Source organism: Zingiber officinale, chromosome 9B (assembly GCF_018446385.1).
Source record: "Zingiber officinale cultivar Zhangliang chromosome 9B, Zo_v1.1, whole genome shotgun sequence".
Classification (NCBI taxonomy): domain Eukaryota; kingdom Viridiplantae; phylum Streptophyta; class Magnoliopsida; order Zingiberales; family Zingiberaceae; genus Zingiber; species Zingiber officinale.
In genome coordinates, this window is record NC_056003.1 from 81,120,278 (window position 1) to 81,148,245 (window position 27,968).

The following is a 27,968-nucleotide window of genomic DNA, read 5'->3' on the forward strand; positions in this document are numbered from 1 at the left end:
AAGACCACTGATGCTGTTATCAAAAACCCTAAACCCGTCAGACTGTTACAAACTAATTTATATGCACATCCTGAATGAAGAAAAGAATCGAATGGTGGACATAAACAGAGTTTCAAGACAACAATAGAAATTAATGTTCATTCTTCACGCGTGACTTTAAAATTCCAGGTTTAGGGGGAGAAATTATTTGTCTACCCATTGAACTGGGTTGAGAAGGTTGTGATGTATGATCCTGGTGCATGCCCATCATGCTGGAGCAATTGCCTCCATTAGGACGTGGCAGAGCGTCATCTTCTTTCTCTCCTTCGCATAATCCCATTGCTTTAATGACATATGAATGATCATGGAGTTCGAATGGGGTACTGCAGTTGATAATCACAAACACTAAATCAGTGGAGTGAATGTAGGACATATGCCAATCGTCAAAGTTTTGAAATCCATCGCAGGGAATTCATGTCAAATCACAAAGATAAGTTGTAATGTCATCTATGTACGTAATTGTATCTGCAAAAAAGAAAAGTTTAATTGAATAACAAAATGCCATTTGGTCCAAGTTAATCCTGACATTGCAAGGTAACCCTTAACCTTTTTCTACTAGAAATAGAAAGGGTTTCTTCATGAATTATGACTTGGTGGTAAGATTCTAATTTTTAAATTTGCCTTCGCCAAATGGAGTTGCTCTTATATATGTATTATATATGTAATAGGAATCATGGTCTTCGACCTTCCCCTCTCCACAAAAAGTGAAAGCTAGTACTCCTGATGAATGACCTACATTGCTGGTGAAAGGAACTATCAAAAGGGGAAAACAATAGAGTTTAAATATAACATTACAACAACAACAACCAAACCTTATCTCACTAGGTGGGGGTCAGCTATATGAGGTCTATCGCCTACTATATCAAATCTATTTTATAATAAATTTTATCTATACTTAAATAAATTTTATCTTATTTTATTGTTACTAACCAAGTCTTTTTTTTTATCTTCCTCTTCTTCGTTTAATATGCGTGTTTGTCAGAGTTTCATATTACCTAACTGGAATATTTATTAATCAACTAAGTACATGTCTGTACCATCTTAAATGTGTCTCTCAGAGTTTTCTCTTAATAGATGCAACTCCGACTTTCTCTCTAATGTTCTCATTTCTCATTCAGTCTATTCTTATATGTCCACACATCCACCTTAATATTCTCATCTCTACAACTTTCATATTCTGCTCATGTGCTTGAATCATAACCCAACATTCAGCTCCATAAAATATAGCAAGTCTAACTATGACTTTATAGAATTTTCTTTTAAGTTTTAGAGGTACTTTAGGTCACATAAAACACCCGACGCTCTCCTCCATTTCAATCATCCTACTTGTATTTTATGTAAAACATCTCTCTCAATCATTCTGTCATTTTGTCAAAATGATCCTACATATCTAAAGTTCTCGGTTCCAAGCAACTCGCCATCTCCTATTTTAATAATTGTCTCATTATATCTAATATTACTAAGCTTAAATTTCATATATTCTGGCTTTATTCTACTAAGCCTAAACCTTTCCCTTTTAGTGTTTTTCGTCAAAATTTTAGTTTAGTATTTACTCCTTCGCGTGTTTCATCTACTAAAACAATATCATCTACAAACAACATGCACCAAGTTCGTCATGTGTAGATCTTGTTTTTACTATATGTTACACTAGCACCTCTCATTTCTAAAATTATCTATATATCTTGGGACTCTATCATAAACTTTTCCTAAGTCAATGAATATCATGTATAGATCTTATTTTTACTCCCGATATTTTTCAATTAATTATCTAAAAAGATGTATAGCTTTTATTGTCGACCTTTCAGACATGAACCCAAATTAATTTTCGGTCACCATAGTCTCCTGCCTTAATCTAGTCTAAACATAACATTAACATCGCATTTCTTCTCAAGTCAAAACTATGGAGGTAAAGTATAGACTTGAGTAGTCCTTGGTAACAAAGCTGAGCATAAAAAAACGTTTAGAGGAAATAGTAAGAGAATAGGGCTCATGTTGAGAATAAAAATTTGAAGTGCTCTGCTAAGAAAAAAATACAATAAGACATTTGTTTATAGTATAAACAGTGTCGAGGAGAAGTAACAAAAACCAACAAAATTACCTGTTAAAGTCAAAATGCACCAGTTGCATGTCTTCTGAAATTTCCACCTCAACTGTGGCATGAGGACGAGTCTGTCGGCCATCAATGCAAATGAAAGATTAGTTGAGCATAAGCTTAAATTGCATTAGCAATTCTGAGTTAAGTTGTTTGCATGCCCGTGTTTGCTTTTTTACATACCAAGCTTTTTAAGGAAAGTGTCAATAAGTAAAAAAACAAAAAAACAATATACATATTCAATGTGTTAGATGTTCAGTATGTTCATGCATAAGAAGTTGAATCCTGAAAGTTTTGCTTCAGGCATCAACTAAATTAGTGCATTGTTAGACAGAGAGAGATTTATAAGCTGAGCACTGTAATTAGTGGCTTGATCACCCTATCGCCAGCCACCTACTAAACTGCTTCAAATTTGCTTTTATTAAACTAGTTTGTAAGTAAACCATAGATATGCAAGAATTGTGCCCTGTACTTTGCATCAAGGAAGGAGATTGCAAGAAAGCGAAAAAAATTGGTTGAAGTCACTTAAGATAGTTCTAACCAACACCTACCAATTTCCAAGCCAATATGAAGAAATGGTGTCAAGTGTATAATACAATTCCTCTGCTTATGTCGTTATTCAGTTAAAAGATAGTTTTCCTTCAGAGTGATGGGCAAATGAACCATTTCCTTGTCAAAATTTGCAAGACACTGACCAAGCCAAATATCCTCTGCAGCAGACATTATCGTCCCCTATTATTACCTGTAACTTGTAAGGAATAGTACAGAATAGAATGAAACAAGCAATCAACGGTATCAAGATTCATCCATGGCCAACAGGGACTTAGATTTGGGCTTAAAACAAATTCAAGAAAGCTGTAGTTTTCGTCTGTTTGTGTTGGCCACATGGACCCTTTCCTAACCAACAAAAGAATGCCTATATTAGGTCAGATAGCAAACTATAATGTCTCAAACTTAGTTATTGGAGCAAAAGGTGATATCGCTTACCCCAAACGGTCTAGTATCACTCGACCCACAGCAAAATATAGGTAGATAAATCATGGGGAATATTTTTTCCTAGCACAACGATCTTTCGTATGGGGGAGGTCAGACACCCAACGAAGCATTTTACACCCGCTGAGAATTGACCTCAAGGCCTATTAGAGCAAATACTCATGCAGATACCAACTGCCCCAAGTCTCAAACTCAGTTATGCATCAACTAAGGTTAGTCGATTGAAAAATCAGCTAAGATGATTTTCTTCTGCTAGATGGAAGCACTCTTAAGAAGAGTCTTGGTACAACGGTAAAGTTGTTGTCGTGTGACCTTGAGAACATGAACGGAAACAGGCTCTTACGATGCAGGATAAGGTTGTGTACAATAGATCCAATGTGGCCCGACCCTTTCCGAGACTCACATTGGCAGGAGTGTCGTGCACCGATTGGACTATGGAAACACTCTGAAACCCATTATCTAACCCATTTGCCCTTAAATCAAGGGTTCAACAATAGTAAAAAATTGTTTAAGTAATTACCATTAGACATTTATCGAAAAACAATTGGTCATTTACTTTGGCTCGGTCCTGCTAATGATTAAACTGAAGTTGCAATAACCATTCAAAATTTCCAGAAAAGAAACTGCAAGAAAAGCAAAGAAGGCAAGTTTGTACCTGAACTAAGATAAAAGGTAGAGCAACACCACCAGATGGGAGATTTCCTGATCCATACAACTGCTCATTCCTTTGCACCAAGTTTTGGAGACCTAAATACTGGTAAGAAAAGGGGGGGAAAGTGAAACAATAGCTATGCTCAAGAGATGAATATCAAATACCAATTCAAGCATGACAATTTGGGAAATAATATGTTGCTAAATAGGATAGCTTTATGCTGCTGATCAAATCATCTTATGTAGAAATAACTGGAGAACTTTAGCCCACCCAGTCGATGGCATTGCCATAAACCCAACCAGTCATATATATAAAGTCAGCTACAAAGGTATATAAATTAGAAAAGGAAAAAAAATCTAATTTCTCGTCATTTTTCTTTCAATTCAACACCAACTTATTAGAGATCACAGGATACTACAAACTATAAGTAGCAATCACTTCTTACTTTCGCAATTAAGCAATTTATTCTGCCTTGAGGTACTAGGACCTCTAATCACTACTCAGATTAGTTAATGAAAAATGGAATCTAAGGTACAAGCTTGTAAGTGACCGAATATTGAATATCAAGTAACATAAACATAAGGTAGTTCCATTTACAATTTGTGCTGACTATCTTACTTGATCTTGCAATTCTTGCAAATATGCAGTTTTCTTTTCAATCCTATTCCTCAATCCAATTCGCTCTGTCTGTAGGAAAACATGAAATTATAGATTAGTAAATTCAACCCATATTATAAGACTAGCTATGCTGAAAAGCTCAGTAATTTGATGAAAATAACATATCAAGGTGTCAGACAAGAGTAGACCTTTAATTCTTCAATGTCATTTAAACTAGTTCGTGGTAAACCTTTCCATTGTATCTCCTTTTTATCTTTAGAGATAATATCCATAGCCATGAGAACATTCAGTGCATCATACACCCTTCGCCTTATGTTCTTTTCATCATACTGTTGCTGCTTCAATAAAACACGTCAACTAATGCACTTTAAAATATCAAACCAGATTCAATGAGCATAATCTTTGGAAGGTCAGGCCATTTTCAGTTACCTGATCTTGAGATCCTGGATTATTGTTGGGATCTGCAAACTCTGTAACAAGTTCATCTGCAACCTGAAAAAGTAAAATAAAAAGTCTGAGTTTCCAGAGTATAATTTAGGTAAATATACCTCAACTCGCCATACAGTTTTAAAAGCAGAGACGGATATTTAGAACAACAAACAACTGCTATGAAATCTCACTAAGATATATGAATGCATCAATATGTCAAATAGAACAACTCATAAAATTTAATCTTTGACTCATAGGATTAGCATTTGTTAAAGAATGGAAGTGATATAGGTGACGGAAAGATTCACGTACAATTATATCACTAAAGCTATGGAAAATACCAAAGTTGATACAGGCAGCAATGAACAACTATAGTGCACCTACAGATTGTACCAAATAAAATTTAAAGAAAGGAAATAGGTCCGGCAGATGGAAATACACCTGTTAGAGAAACCATGACGTGGTGACAAAAAGAATTTTCATACTAGTAGTGTCACCTTTTTACTCATAGGAAGCAATCATAAGCCTCAAATATTTTCATACTGACAGTGTATTTCGCTGTTTGAATTAATTAAAGTATTTGTTTTTACCATATAAGAAATATAGCCAACATTAATACTTATGGACACCAAAGGATTGTCCAAGACAAAGTTAAACCTCCATTTTCTGTAAGCAGGAAAGCCTAGCAGTGAAAGTTCAGTTAGCAGATGTGCATTTGCTGATAAAGTTAATGTCCAAGATTCTAGAATATGATAAATACAACTGGATTCGAGTCCAAAAATCCATCTCTTCTCATTATGGCCATGAAAGAATGAAACAGAACACATTTGTGTAGAAGACAGAATTACTTGACATCTTAAGATCAGCAATAATACTATTTTCTGGTGACTGATTGGTTCGTTCATGTAGTTAGGTGAAAATGTGACAGAAAGATGATCTAGTGATAGACACAATTAACACATAGATTCACCAGGAATATCAAATTGCAAGCAGAAAGAAATAAAGAAAAAGCATGCAAGCATATTTTCCAGCAAATAATCAATCCTAATAAGTTCAAAGGAAAGCTAACCTCATTGTAAGTAGTACGTCCCTTGCTTTCAACTTTCTCACAAACTGAACAGTTTGGACATGACATAAAACCAAAGAACAAAATTTCAAATAAATTCAAAAGATTACATGATATGCAGAAACATATTGTAAGTACTTTTTCATTGCACTAGCAACACATCCTTGAATACAGCATTAGTGACAACAGATTTAAATCACCTTTCATGCTGAATTGTCGGAGTCCCCTTCCACTTTTATCACCTGAAACTGCTCGAGCACCCCTTTTTTCCTTTTTAGTGCTGAATAAAACATGTTACTATCCCACTCATTACCTTAATAAAGAATAATCATGAACTATCTTATAAGTATTATGTATTCATGACAAGCATATTAGCAGGAAACAATCTTCCCGAAGTATGACCAAGACACCAACAAAACATCATATTATCCCACGGCCATTGTCAATCCATGAGCACGAATGAATATGATCATTCTTATAACATGTTTGAAGCATAAACAAGATCAGAGGATGTATATACCAAACGATATGATGCAATCTTGAAGCAAGTCTTTTGGAGGTTAGATACATATTTTAGTAAGGATTATAATTTAAAACTTTGCACAAAGGCCATGGATTATGCCCATTATAAATGAATGTGTTGGCCAATATAGCATAAATAACCAATTTGTGTGTGTGTCATACATATAATTGATATAAATTTATAGCCACTGAATGTTCCTTGAAAAATCATGCCAAATAGCACCATCATTACCAGACACAAATGTTAGTATATATTGTGAAAGGAAATATGATTGACACATTTTAGCCAATAAACTCATGTTATATTTTAGACAAGTAAATATGATCAATTATCTCAATGAACCCAAAAAAAAGTGAGGAGAAAATAGCATGCTTCAAAGAATAAAAAAAAATCTCAACAAGATGGCAGTACAACTGAAAAGATCCACAAATTGAGGAGAAAATTGCAACAAACTGATTCGAGATTAAATTGGCAAGGGCATAGTCTACTTCAGTATGCATCAAAAAATCAGTAATCAAGCCTGTAACAGCAACAGTTTTCACAGTAATTTATAGAGGTTCCAACATTCTACCAATATAATTTTTCTTAGAACAATGATTCAGAAAATCCTCAATATCCTGAAATATCCTGAAATTTCCCGAATAAAACCTTCTGCAGTAACAAAATAAATGAAGAGTCTTTGTTTTCAACAATGTGGATGCCATAAGTTATTGCAATTTCAGATTTTCAGTCATCAAGGAAAAATAATTCCTATATCGAATCTCATTACTGACGCATTAATCAAAATTCCAGTTTGCACCCGACCAAAAATCCATCCTGCACCAATATCCGCACCCCGAATAACTCATGCGCTGACACCGAGAATTACTTGTCTAGACCAAGAACCCAACCAAATCATTCATCGGAGAAAGTAGCTCGGAGCGAGAAAAATAAAAAAGAGACTAAATTTGGAAACGACCCCTCACCCCACGGCTACTTCTGGCGTTCCCACGTCGTCCCTCTGGATTTCGAGGTGATTCAGCCTGACCAAGGTGTTCTCGCTGGCGGGCGTGGTCGCCACTGGCTCGATCCGGCTGGAGGGCGAGCCCACGCTGCTGCTGGTGGAGGCCGATTGACCGCCGGAGAAGGCTGGCGTGCCGAAGGAGGCTCTTGCGGTGCTCTTGCTCCCGTCGTTCATCTCCGATATCGCGTAAGCAGATCGACGGAAGTAGATAAACCCTAATCGAGAAAGATCGCAGTGCAAGAGAGAAGGAAAGGGGACGCGGTTGCTTGCTTGGTCATGGGCGGGTCGAAGGCTGCTTATGAAAAGGGGGCGACTCTCACCGAAGGTTATGCTACCGCTACACTCGCCTTTATAGGAATTGAATGACACGCGGTGGAATTGAGTGGAATGGGTACACTGTAGCAAAGGCAATTATTAACAGTCCATCCTAGGTTAGAGGTGATAAAGGGTTATAATCAACCGTCAAATGTCCAAAGAGCGAGTTGAAATTTTTTCTGACAAAAATTAATCCTGAGGGAACTAAGTATGATAAAGTGTTTTGGCCAGATAGAAATCGAGACACAAAAAATAAATAAATCATTTTACCTCCAAACTTTTCTCTTTTTCTAAAATGGCCATGTTTGAATTTCCAAGTTCTTGTTACTTTACTAGAGAACCGTGAAAATAAAAATACTTCCATGGAAAGACTTAGAGAGTACAAATCAACTCTTGCTAAAACACTTGTTTGATATTCTACATAAACAATTTTTCCATTGTGATTTTAGCTTGAACATAGGGATGTCTCTGGCCAATACTTCTCTTTGAACTTGTGAAAGTAAACAATGATCAGAGATCAGACGCACGGAAAGAACACAGTTAAAGAAGCCATGCATGACAATAATTCCTGTTCACGTATCGAGAAGGCAACCATTTACAATGAACAAGAATAATGAGCCGACATGTTTAGCAATCGCAAATTCAATAAATGTCTTGTCTAGTGATCCTTTGGTGGCTTATCATTTGCATGCACAAAGCCATCGTTTGGTTTCATCAAACATTGGCGGTCTGACTCTTCAGCCAATCCTTGTAGGCATGACAAATCAAATATGTCCGACCCATCTGCAAATACAAAATTTTCAGATATAAATTAGTGACGAGATCCATGGTTATAAGACCAGACCAACAAGTTCTAGCCCGCCAATTCACTGGTCAAATTAGTGGTTCACTTGTTTACATTGCAAATAGATCCAGGCATAAACCCGGCCTAGATTAATAGGCAAATCATAATTAAAACATAAACCAATATGGAAAAAAAAAAAAAGTGCTAGGACACAAGAATAAGTACTGCGAAAGAAACTAAAATGACCAGAATGCAATTACACTTGAAACGGAGCATGGTTAAAATATGAAAAAGACTTTTCCATTCGAAATTTAATTATGAAAATTGTGAATGAGGAATTTTAATCTTTAAGCTATATAACAAAATGGAACGGATTTTCTTAAAACTAGCCAATTCTTACATTTTAGGGAAAATCGGTTGGTCGATCTAGTTTTTGGTCCACGAACTAACCCAAGCAGCAGTATCTGATTCTAGTTTCTTGGGGCGGTCCAATCCAAATTTATAAGTATGATAAGATCACAGCGAGTTGGTTGATCTATTTTGAAACTGGACCAGCAGGTGAACCAGTAGTTCAAAAGGTTGCTGGTTGAATCCTGATTTCTATGCTAATTCATGCAAACTAAATATAAAAGGCAAACTTACAGTTCCGATTGAATCATGATTTCTTTGTTAATTCAACCGGTCCAGTTTTTCTACTGAATCAAGGATTTACCTAACAGTGCTGTTTTGAAAACATTGACAGAAGTAGATTGACTTTGTTAATCTTTCAGAGCAACAAAAGAATGTGAAACTCACCAGAAGAAGATGGACGAGGTGGTAACTCTCCGGCTGCTTCAATCCGGATGTTTTCAGGAAAAATACAGCTGCAGCATGATCCTAAACTTCGCAATCTCCACATTAGTTAATATGTCAAAATCTTTGAATTGGAGATATTTTGGATCGGGATGTTTACCAATTTTAGCGAGTCGATTCACCCATCCTGGAATTGGCTTCCCTATCAGCAGCATGCTTACCTCATCTGTAAAATGGTTGCAGTTCTTGTCCATCAAATGGTAGGTGTCTCCATAGTATTTCTCAGAAATATCTTCGATAAATAAGCGAAATTCTGAGCGACACATATTTGTGGTGCCCAGCCACACAGATCGTCTGAAGATAAATCCAGGACAGCTTTTTGGCTCTACTTCAAATACCCCGCTCATCGAGAACTCATGTGCTCCGAATCCATATTCCATGCCATGGGCTTCACAGAGAAATAACAGTAGAATTATCAAACTATGAGCTATGGATTCAAACTAAAAGAACGAATTGCACAAGAGGTATAATATGTTGCACTAAGTACTAACATTGTTTGATGATGGGGACGATAATAAAATCCAAAGACTATTCGAAATTAGATCATTTTCATGCACATGAATGGGAAGTGAGCAAAAAATTCCAAGTTATGCTTAAATTCTGAGCCCCAGTTTAACCCTCCACATTCTGAGTTTAACCCTCCATCATTAGAAATAAAGCTTTATAAGGAAAAGTAAGCTACTATTAACTTGGTCCTGCTAAGTATCTTGAGTCAATAATTGAACCTGAAAAGTGAGCTACTATTAACTTGGAACTTTCTTTTGTAGTTCATTGTAATGCTTATACTTGTAAAAGATTTCTCCACTTCCGATAGTTGACCAAGAAAAAGAAAAATAATAGTTTTCCGTGAGTGATCCACCGACATATCATAGCCATGGAGTTGGAGCCTTGGGAGCTGCCGAACCACATAAAAAAACATGTTAGAGTTTGTGGTTAGCTTACATTTGTGCTTATGTTTATTCCATTGCTAATATGTGTGAATTTGCCAAGAATTTGCAAGAGTAGTTGTTTTAAATCGCATTTGTAGGTACATACACTATTCACCACCGCCCTAGCGTTTGATCATCTCATCCTCATGATCCCAACAGAAATCACCTTGGATATTCACTATGAGCAATACAAACCCACTTAGGCAACAATTTCCAGCAGGAAAAGTTTATTCATAGCAAGGCATACGGGTTAATCATAGCAAAACAATGCACAATTTTTTCCCCAACTAATTGAAGTTAGATATGATGTACATTTAGTTTCCATGGATTAAAACTAAATCTCACAAATTCTCAGTTTAAACGGTGATAGAAAAGCAAATTAGTGATGTTCTATGAAGAAGTTAACCTAAAAAAATGAAAAGTTTAGAGTAGCACTCGCTTTAAACTTTCACAAGAAACATCATGTAAATGAATTGCAACTTCTTCGAATTCATCACAAATGCAATTGGTACGAGAAAAGAGAAACCAATCAACTCTTGCAATGATTACGAGACAGATAGTCAACATGGAATATCGAATCGAGTTAAATCGAACACTGAGCCATTGAAGACAGACCTTCAATCCCGGAATGGAAGATGCCGAGGCCCAAATAATATAAGTACTTATTTACCGGCGAGATGTCGTAAATGTTCAAATAGAGATGTGTCTTCCCACTCCCGTCTCCGCTCCCGTCTCCGTCCCCATCAATAAGAGTCCTCTGGTAAGAGGACTTTGCGACGACGGAGGGCATATTAGACGGGACCGGCGAACGAAGAGCGGAAGAGCCCGATCTGCCCTAGTTTCGCATAAGCATTGCCAGCACTTCGTGATTCAGGAATCCCGGCGAGGCAAGAGGCATCGATCGGATCAATCGCCGAGGAGGTGCGAAGCCGGTAGACTTGACTCAACCGGCGGGAAGGGGTGGCTGGCGCGATGGAGAACTCGCGCCGCCCGCTTCTTCGCCGATCGAAGAAAGGGAAAAGGAAGTAGAGGCCCGACATTTTGTTCCATTTTGACCGCGACATGAAACAACTTACCGATGCAGTTGCCACGTGGAAATTGAAGAGAGAATGTGAGCTTTGAGCATTTTACAGAAGCAGCCTTCGTATTTGATATTTTCCTAACTATGCCCCTATGACTTTTTTTTTAATCAAAAATATCCTAAGTTTTTCCCATATAAATTAAAAAGCGGTTACAAATTGAGTTGGATCGATCGGCACATCCATATTTCATTACAAATTGATGGCGAGATTAACAGCCGTTTGATAATTCTATTAACGTCGGCTAACAGCCGGTTAATTAGTATCAAATCCGTCGCCTCGCTCGTATCGCCGGCGGAGTCGTCCGCATAAGCCACGCGTGGCTCCTGCTCGCCATGCAGCACCACCTCGCTGCCGTTCCTCTAGCCACGCGTCGCCCTTCGCCCCCGAATCCACCTATAAATATCACGTAAATAAATTCAAGGCAAATATATCCCCAAATCTATTTTTTCACGATCGAAGAAATACCGATGGCCGACGTGCAGTACGGACGCGATCAGCAGCAGCCGCCGTCACACGCGGCGGTGAAGGCTGTGGCGGCGGCCACGGCGGGCGGCTCGATGCTGGTGCTGTCGGGGCTGACGCTGGCGGCTACAGTGATCGGGCTGGCGGTGGCCACGCCGCTGCTGGTCATCTTCAGTCCGGTTCTGGTGCCGGCGGCTATCGCGGCGGCGCTGGTGGCGGCCGGGTTCCTGACCTCCGGCGGGCTCGGGATGGCGGCGCTTTCGGTGCTGTCGTGGATGTACAAGTATCTGACCGGGAAGCAGCCTCCGGGGGCGGACCAGCTGGAGGAGGCGCGTCGGCGGGTCACGGCCAGGGTGAGGGAGTTCAAGGACCAAACCACCGCCCACTAGTGATTCATTTAAACAAAAAAATTTTAAAAAAAATAAATTAGCAAAATAAGAATAAAGTAAAATAAATGGATAAAATGGCTTTTCTAGGAGGTCTGTGTAGGCCTATGGTCGATCGATATATAATGTGTATGTAATGTAGTTCTTAACTATGTATATAAGATATGTGTGTGTTAATCTTATTCTACTATATAAATATATAAAAAAATAGAAAAAAAAAAAAAGAGACAAGTTTATTACAATACATTGTCCTTCTAACTACCGTCTCGTGTCGTCTCTGCCCAACCATAAGGCACTCAGAAGTCAGAAAACACTGTTGATGCTCCTCTTACATGGTCACCAACCGTTTGAATAAATGCCTGAACGGAACCATGCTTATTGTATGTCATAAATAATAAATAATTGATTAATTAATATTCGATGGTCCAATTTAACTCCAAACCGGTTTTTTTGGTTGAGGTGGATATAATTAGCTCATCCAACCCAATTATGTCTTAAATAGGCACGTCTTTAATTTTCCCAACGCCAAGTGGTTGCGAGTTTGCCCAACTGCCTTCTTTATTATTGCTCCAAATGTTTGCATCGCCGCGGATTAATTTGTTCGCCGCCCAAATTGCTCAACTAATTCCATTTAAAGCATCCAACGTGAATAAACACTCGACTTACGAGCAGCCGCACAATTTAATGTTTTTTTTTAAAATAAATATGTATTTCGTGATAATAATAATAATAATAATAATAATAATAATAATAATAATAATAATAAATAATGTTAAACGATAAAGATCATACGTTTCATGTGTCTTATAAAAGAAAATAGCAGAATATTTTATGAGAAAAAATATTATAAGAAGTTTGAAAATAATAGAATTTATTTTATTTTAAAAGAAAAAAAGGACATTAAAAATAAGATTAATTATAATTTTTTTAAGGGATTCCGAATAATACTAATATTTTAAAATATTATTTTATTTTTATTAAAATTGTTTAAATTCAATTAAAATCACTTTAATATTGACTGGTGTTAATTAATCGGGCAACTACGTCACCTAATCCGAACGAGCCTTTAAAGAGAGGAAGTGGCCGAAGTCTTTCCCCCAACGTCTCCCCGCCATTTTCCCCAAAAATGGCAAAGAGGCTCCACATCGACGCCATCCAGACGGCGCCACCAGGGAAGGTGACGCCGCCCGACCAAGCCCGGTCCGTCTTCATCTCCGTTCCCCCCGCCACCGTCGCAGTGATAGCGCAGACCCGGTTCCAAGTGGTGATGTACTACAACCCGGCAGGGACGGAAGAGTCCCCGTTGACGGTGGCGGCGCGGGTGAAGGAGTCTCTGAGCGCGGCGCTGCAGGAGCGCCCGGTTCTATCCGGCCGGCTCCGGAAGAAGGAGGCAGAATCGGCCGGAGGTGGCCGGTGGGAGGTCAAGTTCAACGACGCCGGAGTGCGGCTGGTGCACGCGACGGCGGAGGTGACCATGGCCGACGTCATTGGGTCAAAGGAGGCCCATGAAGTGCAGGCCCATTTGGCCTACTGGGACGACGTAAACATGGACCGTCCAGATTTTTCCGCGCTTTTTTATATTCAGGTAAATGTATTTATTTATTTATTTAGCACATGAAGAAAAGAAGAAAAAAAATTTGAAATTATCGATCAAACGTGGCAGGTGACCCAATTCGAAGGAGATGGCTACTCCATCGGTGTGAGTTGCAGTCTCCTCTTGGCTGACCCCTTCTTCCTCATTAAATTCCTCGTGTCATGGGCTGAAATCCACACCCAAATGCTGACACCGGCAACCCTCCTCAAATCCTCCATGTTCCACTTGAGCTACTTCCAACGACCCGACCGCCCCAACCGTCTCAGGTCGATTGAACTCGCACTCTCAGACACTAACCGCCATCCCTCCTCCTCCAACCCTTACGCCACCATGTTGTTCGAGGTTCGTCAGCGAGACAGTTCGCAGTCGTACGACGCAATGGCAATCGCTTGCCTCCGAGAGGCTACCGCTAGGCTCAAGGCGAGGCCTGTTTCGGAGTTCGTGCTCATCGTCAGTCACCATGTCGGCGACTTGACGGTCAAGACCCTGGCGAACTCAAGCTCGACGACGACAGTGCAGTCCGACGACGTGGAATGTGACGTGGCTTGGTGGGACCAGTTTGGAATGGAGGAATTGAGTCTGGCTCCGGGTAATAAGCCTGTGCACGTGTCGAGTCAGATTATCTTCGATGGGAATGATGACGGGCTCGTGGTGATCATGATACCTGAATCCGAAACTCGACTCTTGATCAGTGTCACACTGCCAAATGTGTAATTAATTATTCAATGTTTGTCTGTGTAGTCTTAATTTGCCTTCGAAATATGTGAAGATCATATTTTGTATTATGTTTCGTTATATATAACTATCCATATTAAATAGGCCATTGAATAATAATCACATCGATACAGCCACGTTGTGGCCAAAGATGAATGATGTCATCTCAGATGTTCTTTATTTTCCTTCTAAGATATTTAAAAGGGAGTTAAATTACAGTAACTGAGTGGTTAATCACGTTAAATCACATTGGAGAGATAGTTTCCCGGAGATTCGAATTGTACAATCGTCGTACTACTTTCAAGTTAAAAATAATTAAATATCCAATTGAGCGGCTCTTAGATATTGTAAATCATAAAATGTTTAAAATTTAGGTGTTATTCAAATACTCATTCTGAAACTGGAGACTGGACGAGGGTGAGATATGTACAGGGGAGGGAACGGGTCGAAGCTGGAGACTGGGCACTTAGATTGGAAGAGGATCAATGATGCCCTCGACAAGCACTTGGAGAAGTCCTCGCCGTCGACGTCCAGGGGCATGATTGGCAAGGACAGGGGCAGGCTCACGGTGCCCTCGTCCTCCTCCGGAAACCATCCGGAGCAACGGTCCTTAACCAAGCACAAGACCTCCGATGGTAAAGTTCCTACATTTGGAATTGTATTGTGGTATCTGCGAATATCTCTTTTGATTATGTGCTCGGTCTCTGCTTATTTGGTTAGGTTCTCACATTTGTGTATACTACTAAATTTGTTATTCAATCAAATGCATGTATTAGCTTGTAGCACCGAAATCATTTGCACATGCAATGGCATCCTCTTTTCCTAGAAATCTCATTCCAGTGAACCTATCAGGTTCATTTCAGGTGGATAAACCTGTCATCAGGCATTGTTCCATAATTGCACAAGCATACCTCCTTGGGAAGCATAATTGTGGCATATAGAATCTTACTTTAAGAGATTAGCAATCCTACAAATTTTGTTCTGCCATTTAGGTAGGAACGATAAGCCGTTTTTGGACATACTAGTAGTTCACTTTTGTAGTCTGTAGTCATTTTTCATGTTTCTTAGCCATATTTTTTCATAACTTTGTATTTTGTATCTGGTGTCATAGAAGAGTTAGAAACAGATAGGGAAGAATCTGATGTCAGTGGTTCTGATGGAGAAGATGCATCTTGGATTTCATGGTTCTCTAACCTAAGAGGGAACGATTTTTTCTGTAAAGTTGACGATGAATATATTCAAGATGATTTCAACTTATGTGGACTAAGTAGTCAAGTTCCTTACTATGACTATGCTCTTGATCTGATCTTGGACGTTGAATCTTCTCATGGTAAGCTTGGCTAATGTGTTTATGCAATCCTTGGCTAACTATCCTAGCTATCTAAACCCTTGAATAGCTAATAAGTAGTCTTTGGGACCATTTTTTCATATATGGATGCTCTAAATATAGTCATAAATTATTTAGTTACCCATGCATTTAGAAAATTATAAAACAACTAATCTAACAGATAGAAACTTAGACTTGGAAATGGACAAATTAACTTAGTAATGATGAGGTAAATAGCAAATGAATAAGTGATAATGAAACCAAAACTCTAGTTTTCACTTAGCATGCACAGATTGGATGCTTGAGCTTGACATGTCATGTATGGTTTCATTTCATATAAGCTTCTCTATACATATTGTGTGATAAAATGAGTGATCTGTCCCTGGGGTTCAATCTGAACAGGAGACATGTTCACTGAAGAACAACATGAGTTGGCTGAATCAGCAGCAGAGATGCTCTATGGCCTGATCCATGTTCGATATATATTAACTAGTAAAGGAATGGCTGCAATGATAAAACCCTGGATTTTCTCAAAATTTTCAATTTTCTCAAGTGATTGATCATGTTGACCATCTGTAGTGACTATTTGTGTAGCTAGAAAAATTCAAGAACTATGAATTTGGAAGATGTCCTCGAGTTTACTGTTGTGGCCTGTGGGCAGCCTTGTCTTCCTGTTGGACCATCGGATATTCCTCGTTCAGGCACTGTTAAGATTTATTGTCCCAAATGTGAAGATGTATACTATCCAAGATCAAAGTACCATGGCAGTATCCTTTCCCCATCTTCAGTATGACTGCTTAGGTTCATCTTGGGATAAAATTTCACGACCAACAGCTTTGCATTAATGGTATATAATAGAACAATTAATTTACGTGAACTTCACTTACCTTGCTTAGATATTGATGGAGATTACTTTGGAACAACATTCCCTCACCTGTTTTTGATGACATACGGGCACCTGAAGCCTCAAAAACCTTCACACCGCTGCATTCCGAGGGTATTTGGTTTTAAACTTCATAAGCCATTATGGACGAGTTGTGCTAAAGCATGAACCATTAAGCTGTGCTGTGAGCATGGAGGGACTCCAAGAGTGTAGCAGCATCAACTACTACAGATGATCCAGAAATGTTAGCTTTGTAGCATCGTGATGTTTATATATTAATTTTGTTAAAAGAATGGAACAACTGTACTATCTTATTTTTGATGCTTCTATTCACTACATTCGTATCACAAAGTAGCATGTTGGCTTTATGACACTGTACAGATTAATGTTCAGTGGATTTTTTTTTTGGCGATTGAAGAACGGAATGCAGCAGATAAAAAATATTCTGATAGTAGGAACAAGAGATCCTAGTGCAACACATAATATTTTATTTGATAGAAATAGATCAGTTTGCTAATTCGGGAAGGAAAACTTTCAATTATTACAGAAGATTTATAATCACCAAAAAGGATGGGAATTTTGAACTAGAAATGACTAGCACGAAAATAAAAAATAAAAAACTATTTTATGTTTACAAATGCATAAAGAAGATTCATTGTCAAAGATACTAACAAGTATCAAAATAATCAGAGTATACTTGAGCTTCCATCGTGGCTGGGTCGTAACCAGAGAGATGGTCAGCAGCATGATCTGAAGCCTTCTTAGCTCTGTAGTCATCAAGGCATTCCTGATAGAGGTAAGAAACAAAACCCCAAATGGCAAGAAGCATTGCCACAATCTTGATCCCATTCATCTTGTCATCAAAGAAGATGACAGCAAATATAGGCACGGTAGGCAGCGCCAGGGTGCTTATCACGTTTGAGAAGAGAGACGACACGACAAAGATGAGCCCCACGACGCCTACCGATGCCAACTGCCAGGAGAGACCAATCCAAACCAGAGTCATAACATATGCCAATTTCCCCTTTTTAAATCCCTCCATCTCACCCTTCAAACTCTTCCACTCCCCGCTCGCGAATAACCCAGCCACCGCAACACAACTCGCCACAAGAGCAGTATAGATCTGCATTTCCAATACAACTGTGAAAGTCTCCTTTCGGATAACCTTTTGAAATGAAAGCTGCATCAAGGAGAGGATGAGCGAGTAGGTAGCTGAGGCTCCTAATGTCAATATGAATCCGAGCACATACTTCCCCTTCGAAACCTCTTCAGAGCTCTCCGAATCCTCATTGACACCGAGTAAGGCCGCAGAGAGTGTCAGCAGAACAACAGAGTTGAGTATAGAAGCAGTAAACTTCTGGTCATTCAGATAGTAGGAAAAGATGGCATTGAAGGCTAGTTGAGTGGCACAAATGAGGGAGTAAGTCGAAACCGGAACGTATAGAAGACCATACGAATACATTAAGTTATCAGCGGCTATTAAACCGCCCAAAGCAAGGTATATGAAAGCAATCTTGATGTAAAGAGGAGTTGTGGCTACAACTGCTGGAGGAGGTTGTTTAGAAGGCAAAAGAAGTAAGGGAATGAAGAGGATAGGAAAGCATGCAGTTTGAACAAGAGTTGCCATCCACTTGCTATTGCCTCCTTGGTCATAGTAGAATCTCCCGAGAAGAGTTGCCACAGTTTGGCCGGCGAGAAGGAAGAAGATGTTGAGGGCCACCAAGAACCACCATCGCCAGCTTTTAATCCTTGATGTTGATGTTGTTCCTGACAGTGTTTATCAACTTGCATTAGAGATTTTGAAAAAAATAAAAAATAAAACAAAATTTTAAAAAATAGGATCTTGAAAACTAATCAAACTTCAATTTAAGCCAGCAGTATGTCACTTTGTGTGGCATGCATTAAGCCTTCAAAATCCGCATTGGGACTGCATTTCTAATTGGAACTAGAAAATTGATAATTCATAGACTTTTGTGATGTGGAAGTTAAACTCAAGGTGACGTGATAATCAATGAGTATAAGCAGATGGCCAAGTTACTCTCATCAAAACTCAGCTTCTCACTCTTTAACGCTAAGGTATTTAGTACGGAGCCGGTCAGCTTTAGCGTCGTCCGAACTTAAGGGCCACAACGTTCCACACCTCGGTGCCAAGACACATGGAATAAATCCAATCAGCCCCAATGGCCGGTCGGGTTTACAGGGCATAGCTCCCTATCTCTCATAATATGGTCGGTCGACCCAAGCGTCTGTCGAGTTTACAAGGAATAGCTCTCTATCTCTCAGCATATGATCGGTCGGTCCAAGCATCAATCGAGTTTACAGGGCATAGCTCTCTATCTCTCAACATATGTCTGGTCGGCCCAAGGGCCGGTCGGGTTTACAGGGCATAATTCCCTATCTTGCAGCGCTCAGGTAACTCTCAGCATATGGTCAGTCGACCCAAGTGCCAATCAGGTTTACAGGGCATAGCTCCCTATCTCTCAACATATGCTCGGTCGGCCCAAGGGCTGGTCAGGTTTACAGGGCATAATTCCCTATCTTGCAGCACTAAGGTAACTCTCAGCATATGGTTGGTCGACCCAAGCGTCAATCGGGTTTACAGGCCATAGCTCCCTATCTCTCAACATATGCTCGGTCGGCCCAAGGGCTAGTCCGGTTTACATGGCATAATTCCCTATTTTGTAACACTAAAGCAACTCTCGACATATGGTCAGTTACAACGGCAGTTGGGTTTACGAGGCTCAATGCCCCCACTTATATATAAGGCAAATGTATGAGGCAACTCTCAATACAAATCTGGTCGGTCTAAAAGTCATTCGTACTTAAGGGACTTAGTTTCCCATTTCTATTGTCAATCTCTCATCATATAGCTGGTCGGCTATTAGGTCGGTCGGACTGCCTCCAAGAGACATCATTGTTAAGGAATCGTAACAACCCGTTAGAGAATAACAGAATATTCTATTGCTATAACATATACGTGTGATGGAACCTTCCTCGAAGGTAGCTATACATCTTCCATCACCCGACATTCTGACAATATATTCTCTCAATTGCCTCATTAATGGCAAAAGTTATAAGAAGTGATTCATATACCGGTAACAGAAAATTCCTCGAAGGATAGTAGCACATCTTCCATCACCAGACATATTCTGACAATAAATATTTCCTATTGTCTCATTATTACGGAGGTTATAAGAGGCAACATAAAAGGAAATTCTCTTCGTTGGCCAGGTACGCAAAAAAGTCCTCACGTTTTACATTGCGTGCACGCATCTATTGTTCATTTTCTTTTCACTCAACCACCGTCATTTTCTATGAGGTTTCCTTAAACATGATTGTTTCCTAAGGTATCCTGCGCTCCTCCTTTTAGATTTGATCACCTTAAATAAAAGGAGGAAATGACGTCTGTATCTACCAAATCCTCCGGCTCCTAATTAAACCCTAAAAAGCACATCTTTACCAGTCAAATTTAAACTTGTCGCATCTCCAATTAAATCCTAGAAAAAACTCATCTTTACAACGAGATCAGAAAAGTAGCTGCCTCTGCATTAAGATCGAAAAAGTATGTGTATATTTTGGAGCGAATTAACAAAATACATTGATGATTAGAGGAGAATTAAGAGAATAATTGTTCTCACACCAAGACAAACAATTATTTTGTCTAATTCTCCTCTAATCGCCAATGTATTTTGTTAATTCGCTCCAAAATGTATACCTACTTTTTCGATCTCCATGTAGAGCAAGCTACTTTTATGATCTCATCGTAAAGATGAGTTTTTTCTAAGATTTAATTGGAGATGCGACAAGTTTAAATTTGGCTGGTAAAGATGTGCTTTTTAAGGTTTAATTAGGAGCCGGAGGATTTGGTAGATACAGATCGTCATTTCCTCCTTTTATTCAAGGTGATCAAATCTAAAAGGAGGAGCGCAAGATACCTTAGGAAACAATTATGTTTAAGGAAACCTCATAGAAAATGATCTTATCTAAAAACAGTGGAGATGACACGCTGGACAAATGACTCTGTTGTTGACTAAAAGAAGACTCTGGAGAGATGACACGCTGGACAGATGACTTTGTTGTTGACTGAAAGAAGACTCTCGGGTGGAGAAGAAATTGACACCTAGCACTCCTCTAGGGCACTCCTTCCTGCGTACACCATAAAGAGAGTAAAGGAAACGTTAGAGCTAGAACCAGGGAGGGGGTCCCTGGTATAGACCCTCTGACACTCAAATCAGTACGGTGGTTGAGTGAAAAGAAAATGAACAATAGATGCGTGCACGCAATGTAAAACGTGAGGACTTTTTTGTGTACCTGGCCAACGAAGAGAATTTCCTTTTATGCTGCCTCTTATAACCTCCACAATAATGAGACAGTAGTAAATATTTATTGTCAGAATATGTCTGGTGATGGAAGATGTACAACCTGGATTAAATGAGCATAATCTTTGGAAGGTCAGGCCATTTTCACTTAGCTGATCTTGAGATCCTGGATTATTGTTGGGATCTGCAAACTCTGTAACAAGTTCATCTGCAACCTGAAAAAGTAAAATAAAAAGTATGAGTTTCCAGAGTAGAACTTAGGTAAATATACCTCAACTCGCCATAAAGTTTTAAAAGCAGAGACAGAAATTTAGAACAACAAACAACTGCTATGAAATCTCACTAAGATATATGAATGCATCAATATGTCAAATAGAACAACTCTCATAAGATTTAAGCTTTGACTCATAGGATTAGTATTTGTTAAAGAATGGAAGTGATATATGTGATGGAAAGATTCACGTGCAATTATATCACTAAAGCTATGGAAAATACCAAAGTTGATACAGGCAGCAATGAACAACTATAGTGCACCTACAGATTGTACCAAATAACATTTAAAGAAAGGAAATAGGTCCGGCAGATGGAAATACACCTGTTAGAGAAACCATGACATGGTGACAAAAAGAATTTTCATACTAGTAGTGTCACCTTTTTACTCATAGGAAGCAATCATAAGCCTCAAATATTTTCATACCGAGTGTATTTCGCTGTTTGAATTAATTAAAGTATTTGTTTTTACCATATAAGAAATATAGCCAACATTAATACTTATGGACACCAAAGGATTGTCCAAGACAAGGTTAAACCTCCATTTTTTGTAAGCAGGAAAGCCTAGCAGTGAAAGTTCAGTTAGCAGATGTACATTTGCTGATAAAGTTAATGTCCAAGATTCTAGAATATGATATATACAACTGGATTCGAGTCCAAAAATCCATCTCTTCTCATTATGGCCATGAAAGAATGAAACAGAACACATTTGTGTAGAAGACAGAATTACTTGACATCTTAGATCAGCAATAATACTATTTTCTGGTGACTGATTGGTTCGCTCATGTAGTTAGGTGAAAATGTGACAGAAAGATGATCTAGTGATAGACACAATTAACACATAGATTCACCAGGAATATCAAATTGCAAGCAGAAAGAAATAAAGAAAAAGCATGCAAGCATATTTTCCAGCAAATAATCAATCCTAATAAGTCCAAAGGAAAGCTAACCTCATTGTAAGTAGTGCGTCCCTTGCTTTCAACTTTCTCACAAACTGAACAGTTTGGACATGACATAAAACCAAAGAACAAAATTTCAAATAAATTCAAAAGATTACATGATATGCAGAAACATATTGTAAGTACTTTTTCATTGCACTAGCAACACATCCTTGAATACAGCATTAGTGACAACAGATTTAAATCACCTTTCATGCTGAATTGTCGGAGTCCCCTTCCACTTTTATCACCTGAAACTGCTCGAGCACCCCTTTTTTTCTTTTTAGCGCTGCATAAAACATGTTACTATCCCACTCATTACCTTAATAAAGAATAATCATGAACTCTCTTATAAGTATTATGTATTCATGACAAGCATATTAGCAGGAAACAATCTTCCCGAAGTATGACCAAGACACCAACAAAACATCATATTATCCCACGGCCATTGTCAATCCATGAGCACGAATGAATATGATCATTCTTATAACATGTTTGAAGCATAAACAAGATCAGAGGATGTATATACCAAACGATATGATGCAATCTTGAAGCAAGTCTTTTGGAGGTTAGATACATATTTTAGTAAGGATTATAATTTAAAACTTTGCACAAAGGCCATGGATTATGCCCATTATAAATGAATGTGTTGGCCAATATAGCATAAATAACCAATTTGTGTGTGTGTCATACATATAATTGATATAAATTTATAGCCACTGAATGTTCCTTGAAAAATCATGCCAAATAGCACCATCATTACCAGACACAAATGTTAGTATATATTGTGAAAGGAAATATGATTGACACATTTTAGCCAATAAACTCATTTTATATTTTAGACAAGTAAATATGATCAATTATCTCAATGAACCCAAAAAAAGTGAGGAGAAAATAGCATGCTTCAAAGAATAAAAAAAAATCTCAACAAGATGGCAGTACAACTGAAAAGATCCACAAATTGAGGAGAAAATTGCAACAAACTGATTCGAGATTAAATTGGCAAGGGCATAGTCTACTTCAGTATGCATCAAAAAATCATTAATCAAGCCAGTAACAGAAACAGTTTTCACAGTAATTTATAGAGGTTCCAACATTCTACCAATATAATTTTTCTTAGAACAATGATTCAGAAAATCCTCAATATCCTGAAATTTCCCGAATAAAACCTTCTGCAGTAACAAAATAAATGAAGAGTCTTTGTTTTCAACAATGTGGATGCCATAAGTTATTGCAATTTCAGATTTTCAGTCATCCAGGAAAAAAAAATTCCTATATGGAATCTCATTACTGACGCATTAATCAAAATTCCAGTTTGCACCCGACCAAAAATCCATCCTGCACCAATATCCGCACCCCGAATAACTCATGCGCTGACACCGAGAATTACTTGTCTAGACCAAGAACCCAACCAAATCACTCATCGGAGAAAGTAGCTCGGAGCGAGAAAAATAAAAAAGAGACTTAACTTGGAAACGACCCCTCACCCCACGGCTACTTCTGGCGTTCCCACGTCGTCCCTGTGGATTTCGAGGTGATTCAGCCTTACCAAGGTGTTCTCGCTGGCGGGCGTGGTCGCCACTGGCTCGATCCGGCTGGAGGGCGAGCCCACGCTGCTGCTGGTGGAGGCCGATTGACAGCCGGAGAAGGCTGGCGTGCCGAAGGAGGCTCTGGCAGTGTTCTTGCTCCCGTCGTTCATCTCCGAGATCGCGTAAGCAGATCGACGGAAATAGATAAACCCTAACCGAGAAAGATCGCTGTGCAAGAGAGAAGGAAAGGGGACGCGGCTTACCGCTACACTCGCCTTTATAGGAATTGAATGACACGCGGTGGCAGAGGCAATTATTAACAGTCCATCCTAGATTAGAAGTGATAAAGGGTTATAATCAACCGTCAGATGTCCAAAGGGTTATAATCAACCGTCAAATTAGTGGTTCACTTGTTTACATTGCAAATAGATCCAGGCATCAACCCGGACGGGTTAATTTGTTACACCAGCCTAGATTAATAGGCAAATCATAATTAAAACATAAACCAATATGGAAAAAAAATTGCTAGGACACAAGAATAAGGGGACGTTGGGTTCAAATTTATCAATCGGAATGATAATGAGTTTGATTATGGATTCAATGGGAATGAGAATCAAGATTGCATTATCAGCGTTTGGTTCAAAATCTGGAATGAATATGATTATAATTGATGATGTTTGTTTCGAATCAACATTAGTAATGGGAATCAAATAAATTTCTAATTTTACCTTTATTAGTTAATGCATTAAAATATATTAAAAAAATAATATCTCTATTTTTCAAATAACATACATGTTATAATTATCACAAAAGATATTTTAATTTTTGATCAAGTTCAGAATAATAAGCTTTTATCTAAGTTTTGATCACAACTATCCGCAACAGAATCCTTATTTCAATTACTTTCTTAACACCAACACGTAGTTGCTCAGGTTCTCGTCTTCACAATTAGATGAAGAAACATCTTTGAAAACAAATATGTGAGATTAGACTTAAGCAACACTGTTCAAATCATCTTGCCAGATGCATACCGAGTCTCTCTTCAGTTCCACTATCAAAATATACTGTATAGACCCATATATAATAGTTTTTTAGGTAGATTATATCTTTGAAGATGGCAGCATATGAAACACGGCAAGTCTCTATTCAGTTCCCTAATGCTCCAACATGGAACTCACTATTAATTCGATATCCTCCATTAGCATATTGACGTCGGTAACAATCCGATCCTGACATGAATGTTACAAATATATCTTCAATTCATTTGCTTGAATCTCCAAGATTCGACGAGGCAAAATAGTTTTCATTTGGCCACTGGTGCAAGAACCCTTCTCCTGTAGTAATTTCTAGTGATTCACTTTGTTGTTTTACTCCCGATTCAAACTAGTAGAGAAAGGAACAGTTCTTAGTTAACTTCAACTTATGCATATGATTAAATTGTTGACTGTTTTACCTGTTGAGCCTCAATATTGGAAGCTGCCATAGCTCCTACATTAGGAAGGCTTTCGATAACAGCATCAGCAAGATCTGAAATAAATGTAGGCTCACATCCTAAAGTAGGAACAAGTCCCCAATTCTCAATGCCTGATTTCAGAGCCAATTCTTTATATTCCACATCAATTTCTTCTAGTGTTTCAATATGCTCACTAACAAAACTACAATGGATGCAAGAAGAAAACAAGTATATGATAGCTCAAAAGTCAATCAAAACATGCATAATCTTCATAGAAACAAATTCTTGAGGTACACAAAATGAATAGATGATACACAGATGCAATAGTAATAGAGAGGGCAGGCAAGGTTTTATATGTATGGATGAGGCTAGAGTTGAGTGCTCAATTGTTGAATAAAAAGAAGATGGAGGAAGATGCAGGAACACTGGAGAGAGTAATAGAGGTGAAGAGAAATGGAGGGACAGAGGAAGAAGGCAGAGGAAGAGTGAATCAAGAATGAAGTTGGCAAGTTCATGCATACATCATCTATCCATTTTTCAAGTAACATATTCAAAATACCACCAAACCATTTTAAACAATTATCAAGTAACATATTCAAAATATCACCAAAGACAATATCAGTAATAATGCTACCCATAACCATTTTAATACAAAATGAAATGTCTCAATGTAAAACCAACAATGAGAAGCAAAATATAAACCTATCCATAAAACATTAACCTCAATAGTTGAGGATAACAATGCCAAAATCAGGATCTTAATCGACTTTAGTTATATTAAAGTGAGCACATATTCCCTCACTTCAGTGGAATCTAAACTGAATAATAAGTCAACATTCAAAGGATCTTGACAAATTGCTTTAAAAGCCTTGTACTTATCTGGACCACTGAACCCATGCTTTTCCAGCAGTTCAAGAACTTGTGGCATTCTTGAGGTTGTACCTTGCATCCAAGTTGACATTGTGCTAAGGTGACCATCAAGACTCTTCATAAAACCCCGAATTTCATCATTAAATTCCTTGTACTCAGTTTCAGCATTCTTCACAGGTGCAAACTTGGTCTTCTTTGAAGCTTTATGAACTTGATGAGGGCATTTTTTCTTGGCAGCACATGAACTGGAAGAATTAGATGGCAGTGACTCCATGGTAGATAAAAATTCAATTTCAATGTTGGAATCACTCTCATCTGTCACAGTCAAAGTAACATCAATATTTCCTAAATTCTGTTCAGCAGCAAGTGGATCTTCAGCCACATCCCCCGTTGCTCGATCCTTGCCATACACAATATCCAAATCCGTAAAGTAAGAGAATGAGACATTATATAAGCCCTTAGCATCTTTGTGAATCTGTAAAAAAAAAAATACAAAGCCAAAATTGTAATTAGATTCTACATAAAATAATAACATAGCCTTTTAATTACAGATTCATAAATGGTTCAAATTTGTCAAAGACATACCTTAATCCATTTGGTATACCATGTAAATTCACATGCAATCTTTTTTTCAACATCATTCCAAGAACATCCACTCTACTTGCACATTTCATTAATAGCATGGTACCTTCCCTTCAAGAACTTGATCCTAGAGTCAATGTGCTTCACTTCAATTATCAACTGGGGTAACTTTTGCACCATTAATCTTCTTATCTCGTTTATATAATTGTTCTTAAAACCACCATCTGTTTTCCAAAGAGGATCAATGGTCATATCTTGTAAACATCTAATTAAGACCCAACTTTCCTCCTCTGTCCAAAACCGCTTATTCTTGCCTCTTCCGTATTCCACATCATTTGTCTCTTGGTTATGGACATCCACTGTACTACTTTTCATCATACTGTGGTTCAAAAAATATAAAGTAGAAAAGATAAGAAAGCAAATATGCAAATGTTCTACAACTCAAAAACATAAATATCAAATAATGTTGAAACAGTTAGGCAGTACATAAGACAGCTAGCAGAGTCATACAAAATCCTACATCACATTGAAAATGTTCTAATCAAAATACAACAAAAGCACAAACATATGCAATAGTCATCCCATATTAAAAACTCCATTTCTCCAACTATTAAACATTTCAATTACCATATTATTTCTGAACGCATTCCACTAGTCAGTTGGGGCAATTGTTCGTATGTATTCCACTTCATCATCATCATCATCACTTTCCTCATCTTCGCTTTCTTCATCATCCTCTATAGATTCCTGAGGATCTGTACTCATAAATTTGCGAATCAGATTATGGAGTAGACAACAGGAAATAATAATACGGACTTGAGTTTGTATTGGGAAAAAAGAAGGGGATGCTAGAATTTTCCAATGCCCCTTCAACAAACCAAAACACCTCTCAATTACATTTCTTGCTCGAGAGTGCTTCATATTAAAATATTCTTCCGGAGTCTCGGGTCGATGACCATCAAACTCATTAAGATGATACCTATGTCCACGATAAGGCGCAAGAAATCCAGAAGAATTACAATAACCAGCATCCACCAAGTAGTAACAACCTTCGGCAATAAAACAATACTAAATGTAAGACTACAATAAACAACTTAATTTAGAAATTTAAAATTAAAGTAATTAGTTAATTCACAACTTTTTATATATACCTTGAGGTACTTTAAGCCTAGTAGGCCTACTAATGGCATCACGAAGAATACGACCGTCGTGAGCAGAACCTTCCCATCCAGGTAACACATATATAAATTGCATATTTGGGGAA

General features: G+C 38.2%; 7 protein-coding genes and 1 pseudogene across 8 annotated transcripts; 3 read left to right on the forward strand and 5 right to left on the reverse strand.

Annotated features, from left to right (window-relative positions):
- Window positions 1–16: 16 nt before the first annotated feature.
- Window positions 17–7,757, reverse strand: LOC122024364 (transcription factor-like protein DPB). Its single transcript, XM_042582977.1, has 9 exons — window positions 7,378–7,757; window positions 6,090–6,169; window positions 5,893–5,936; window positions 4,824–4,886; window positions 4,583–4,729; window positions 4,395–4,463; window positions 3,780–3,878; window positions 2,138–2,208; window positions 17–362 (listed from the first exon to the last, which is right to left on the reverse strand). Exons 1-9 carry the CDS (start codon window positions 7,587–7,589, stop codon window positions 131–133), a joined length of 1,017 nt encoding a protein of 338 aa, XP_042438911.1. The 5' UTR covers window positions 7,590–7,757; the 3' UTR covers window positions 17–130.
- A 436-nt stretch (window positions 7,758–8,193) lies between these two features.
- Window positions 8,194–11,336, reverse strand: LOC122024367 (deSI-like protein At4g17486). Its single transcript, XM_042582979.1, has 4 exons — window positions 10,911–11,336; window positions 9,467–9,754; window positions 9,310–9,390; window positions 8,194–8,513 (listed from the first exon to the last, which is right to left on the reverse strand). The coding sequence occupies exons 1-4, from the start codon at window positions 11,083–11,085 to the stop codon at window positions 8,389–8,391; spliced, it is 669 nt and encodes a 222-aa protein (XP_042438913.1). The 5' UTR covers window positions 11,086–11,336; the 3' UTR covers window positions 8,194–8,388.
- Window positions 11,337–11,844: 508 nt separating this feature from the next.
- Window positions 11,845–12,228, forward strand: LOC122023083 (oleosin 16 kDa-like). Its single transcript, XM_042581175.1, has one exon. The coding sequence runs from the start codon at window positions 11,845–11,847 to the stop codon at window positions 12,226–12,228; it is 384 nt and encodes a 127-aa protein (XP_042437109.1).
- A 1,108-nt stretch (window positions 12,229–13,336) lies between these two features.
- On the forward strand, window positions 13,337–14,654 carry LOC122024363. The gene is made up of 2 exons (XM_042582976.1): window positions 13,337–13,810; window positions 13,889–14,654. The coding sequence occupies exons 1-2, from the start codon at window positions 13,352–13,354 to the stop codon at window positions 14,531–14,533; spliced, it is 1,104 nt and encodes a 367-aa protein (XP_042438910.1). The 5' UTR covers window positions 13,337–13,351; the 3' UTR covers window positions 14,534–14,654.
- A 303-nt stretch (window positions 14,655–14,957) lies between these two features.
- Window positions 14,958–17,029, forward strand: LOC122024366 (annotated as a pseudogene).
- A 179-nt stretch (window positions 17,030–17,208) lies between these two features.
- LOC122024365 (probable purine permease 11) lies at window positions 17,209–20,027 on the reverse strand. Its single transcript, XM_042582978.1, has one exon. The coding sequence runs from the start codon at window positions 18,368–18,370 to the stop codon at window positions 17,411–17,413; it is 960 nt and encodes a 319-aa protein (XP_042438912.1). The 5' UTR covers window positions 18,371–20,027; the 3' UTR covers window positions 17,209–17,410.
- On the reverse strand, window positions 19,758–24,094 carry LOC122024368 (transcription factor-like protein DPB). 2 transcript variants are annotated; one of them, XM_042582981.1, is made up of 5 exons: window positions 23,758–24,094; window positions 22,480–22,559; window positions 22,283–22,326; window positions 21,186–21,277; window positions 19,758–19,892 (listed from the first exon to the last, which is right to left on the reverse strand). In XM_042582981.1, the coding sequence occupies exons 1-5, from the start codon at window positions 23,967–23,969 to the stop codon at window positions 19,829–19,831; spliced, it is 492 nt and encodes a 163-aa protein (XP_042438915.1). In that variant the 5' UTR covers window positions 23,970–24,094; the 3' UTR covers window positions 19,758–19,828. The 2 variants fall into 2 exon arrangements, with proteins under 2 accessions (XP_042438915.1, XP_042438914.1); XM_042582980.1 differs by lacking the exon at window positions 19,758–19,892 and having other exon boundaries at window positions 20,967–21,277.
- A 1,885-nt stretch (window positions 24,095–25,979) lies between these two features.
- On the reverse strand, window positions 25,980–27,958 carry LOC122023085. Its single transcript, XM_042581176.1, has 6 exons — window positions 27,856–27,958; window positions 27,583–27,753; window positions 27,357–27,459; window positions 26,790–27,083; window positions 26,740–26,746; window positions 25,980–26,597 (listed from the first exon to the last, which is right to left on the reverse strand). Exons 1-6 carry the CDS (start codon window positions 27,956–27,958, stop codon window positions 26,025–26,027), a joined length of 1,251 nt encoding a protein of 416 aa, XP_042437110.1. The 3' UTR covers window positions 25,980–26,024.
- Window positions 27,959–27,968: the final 10 nt, after the last annotated feature.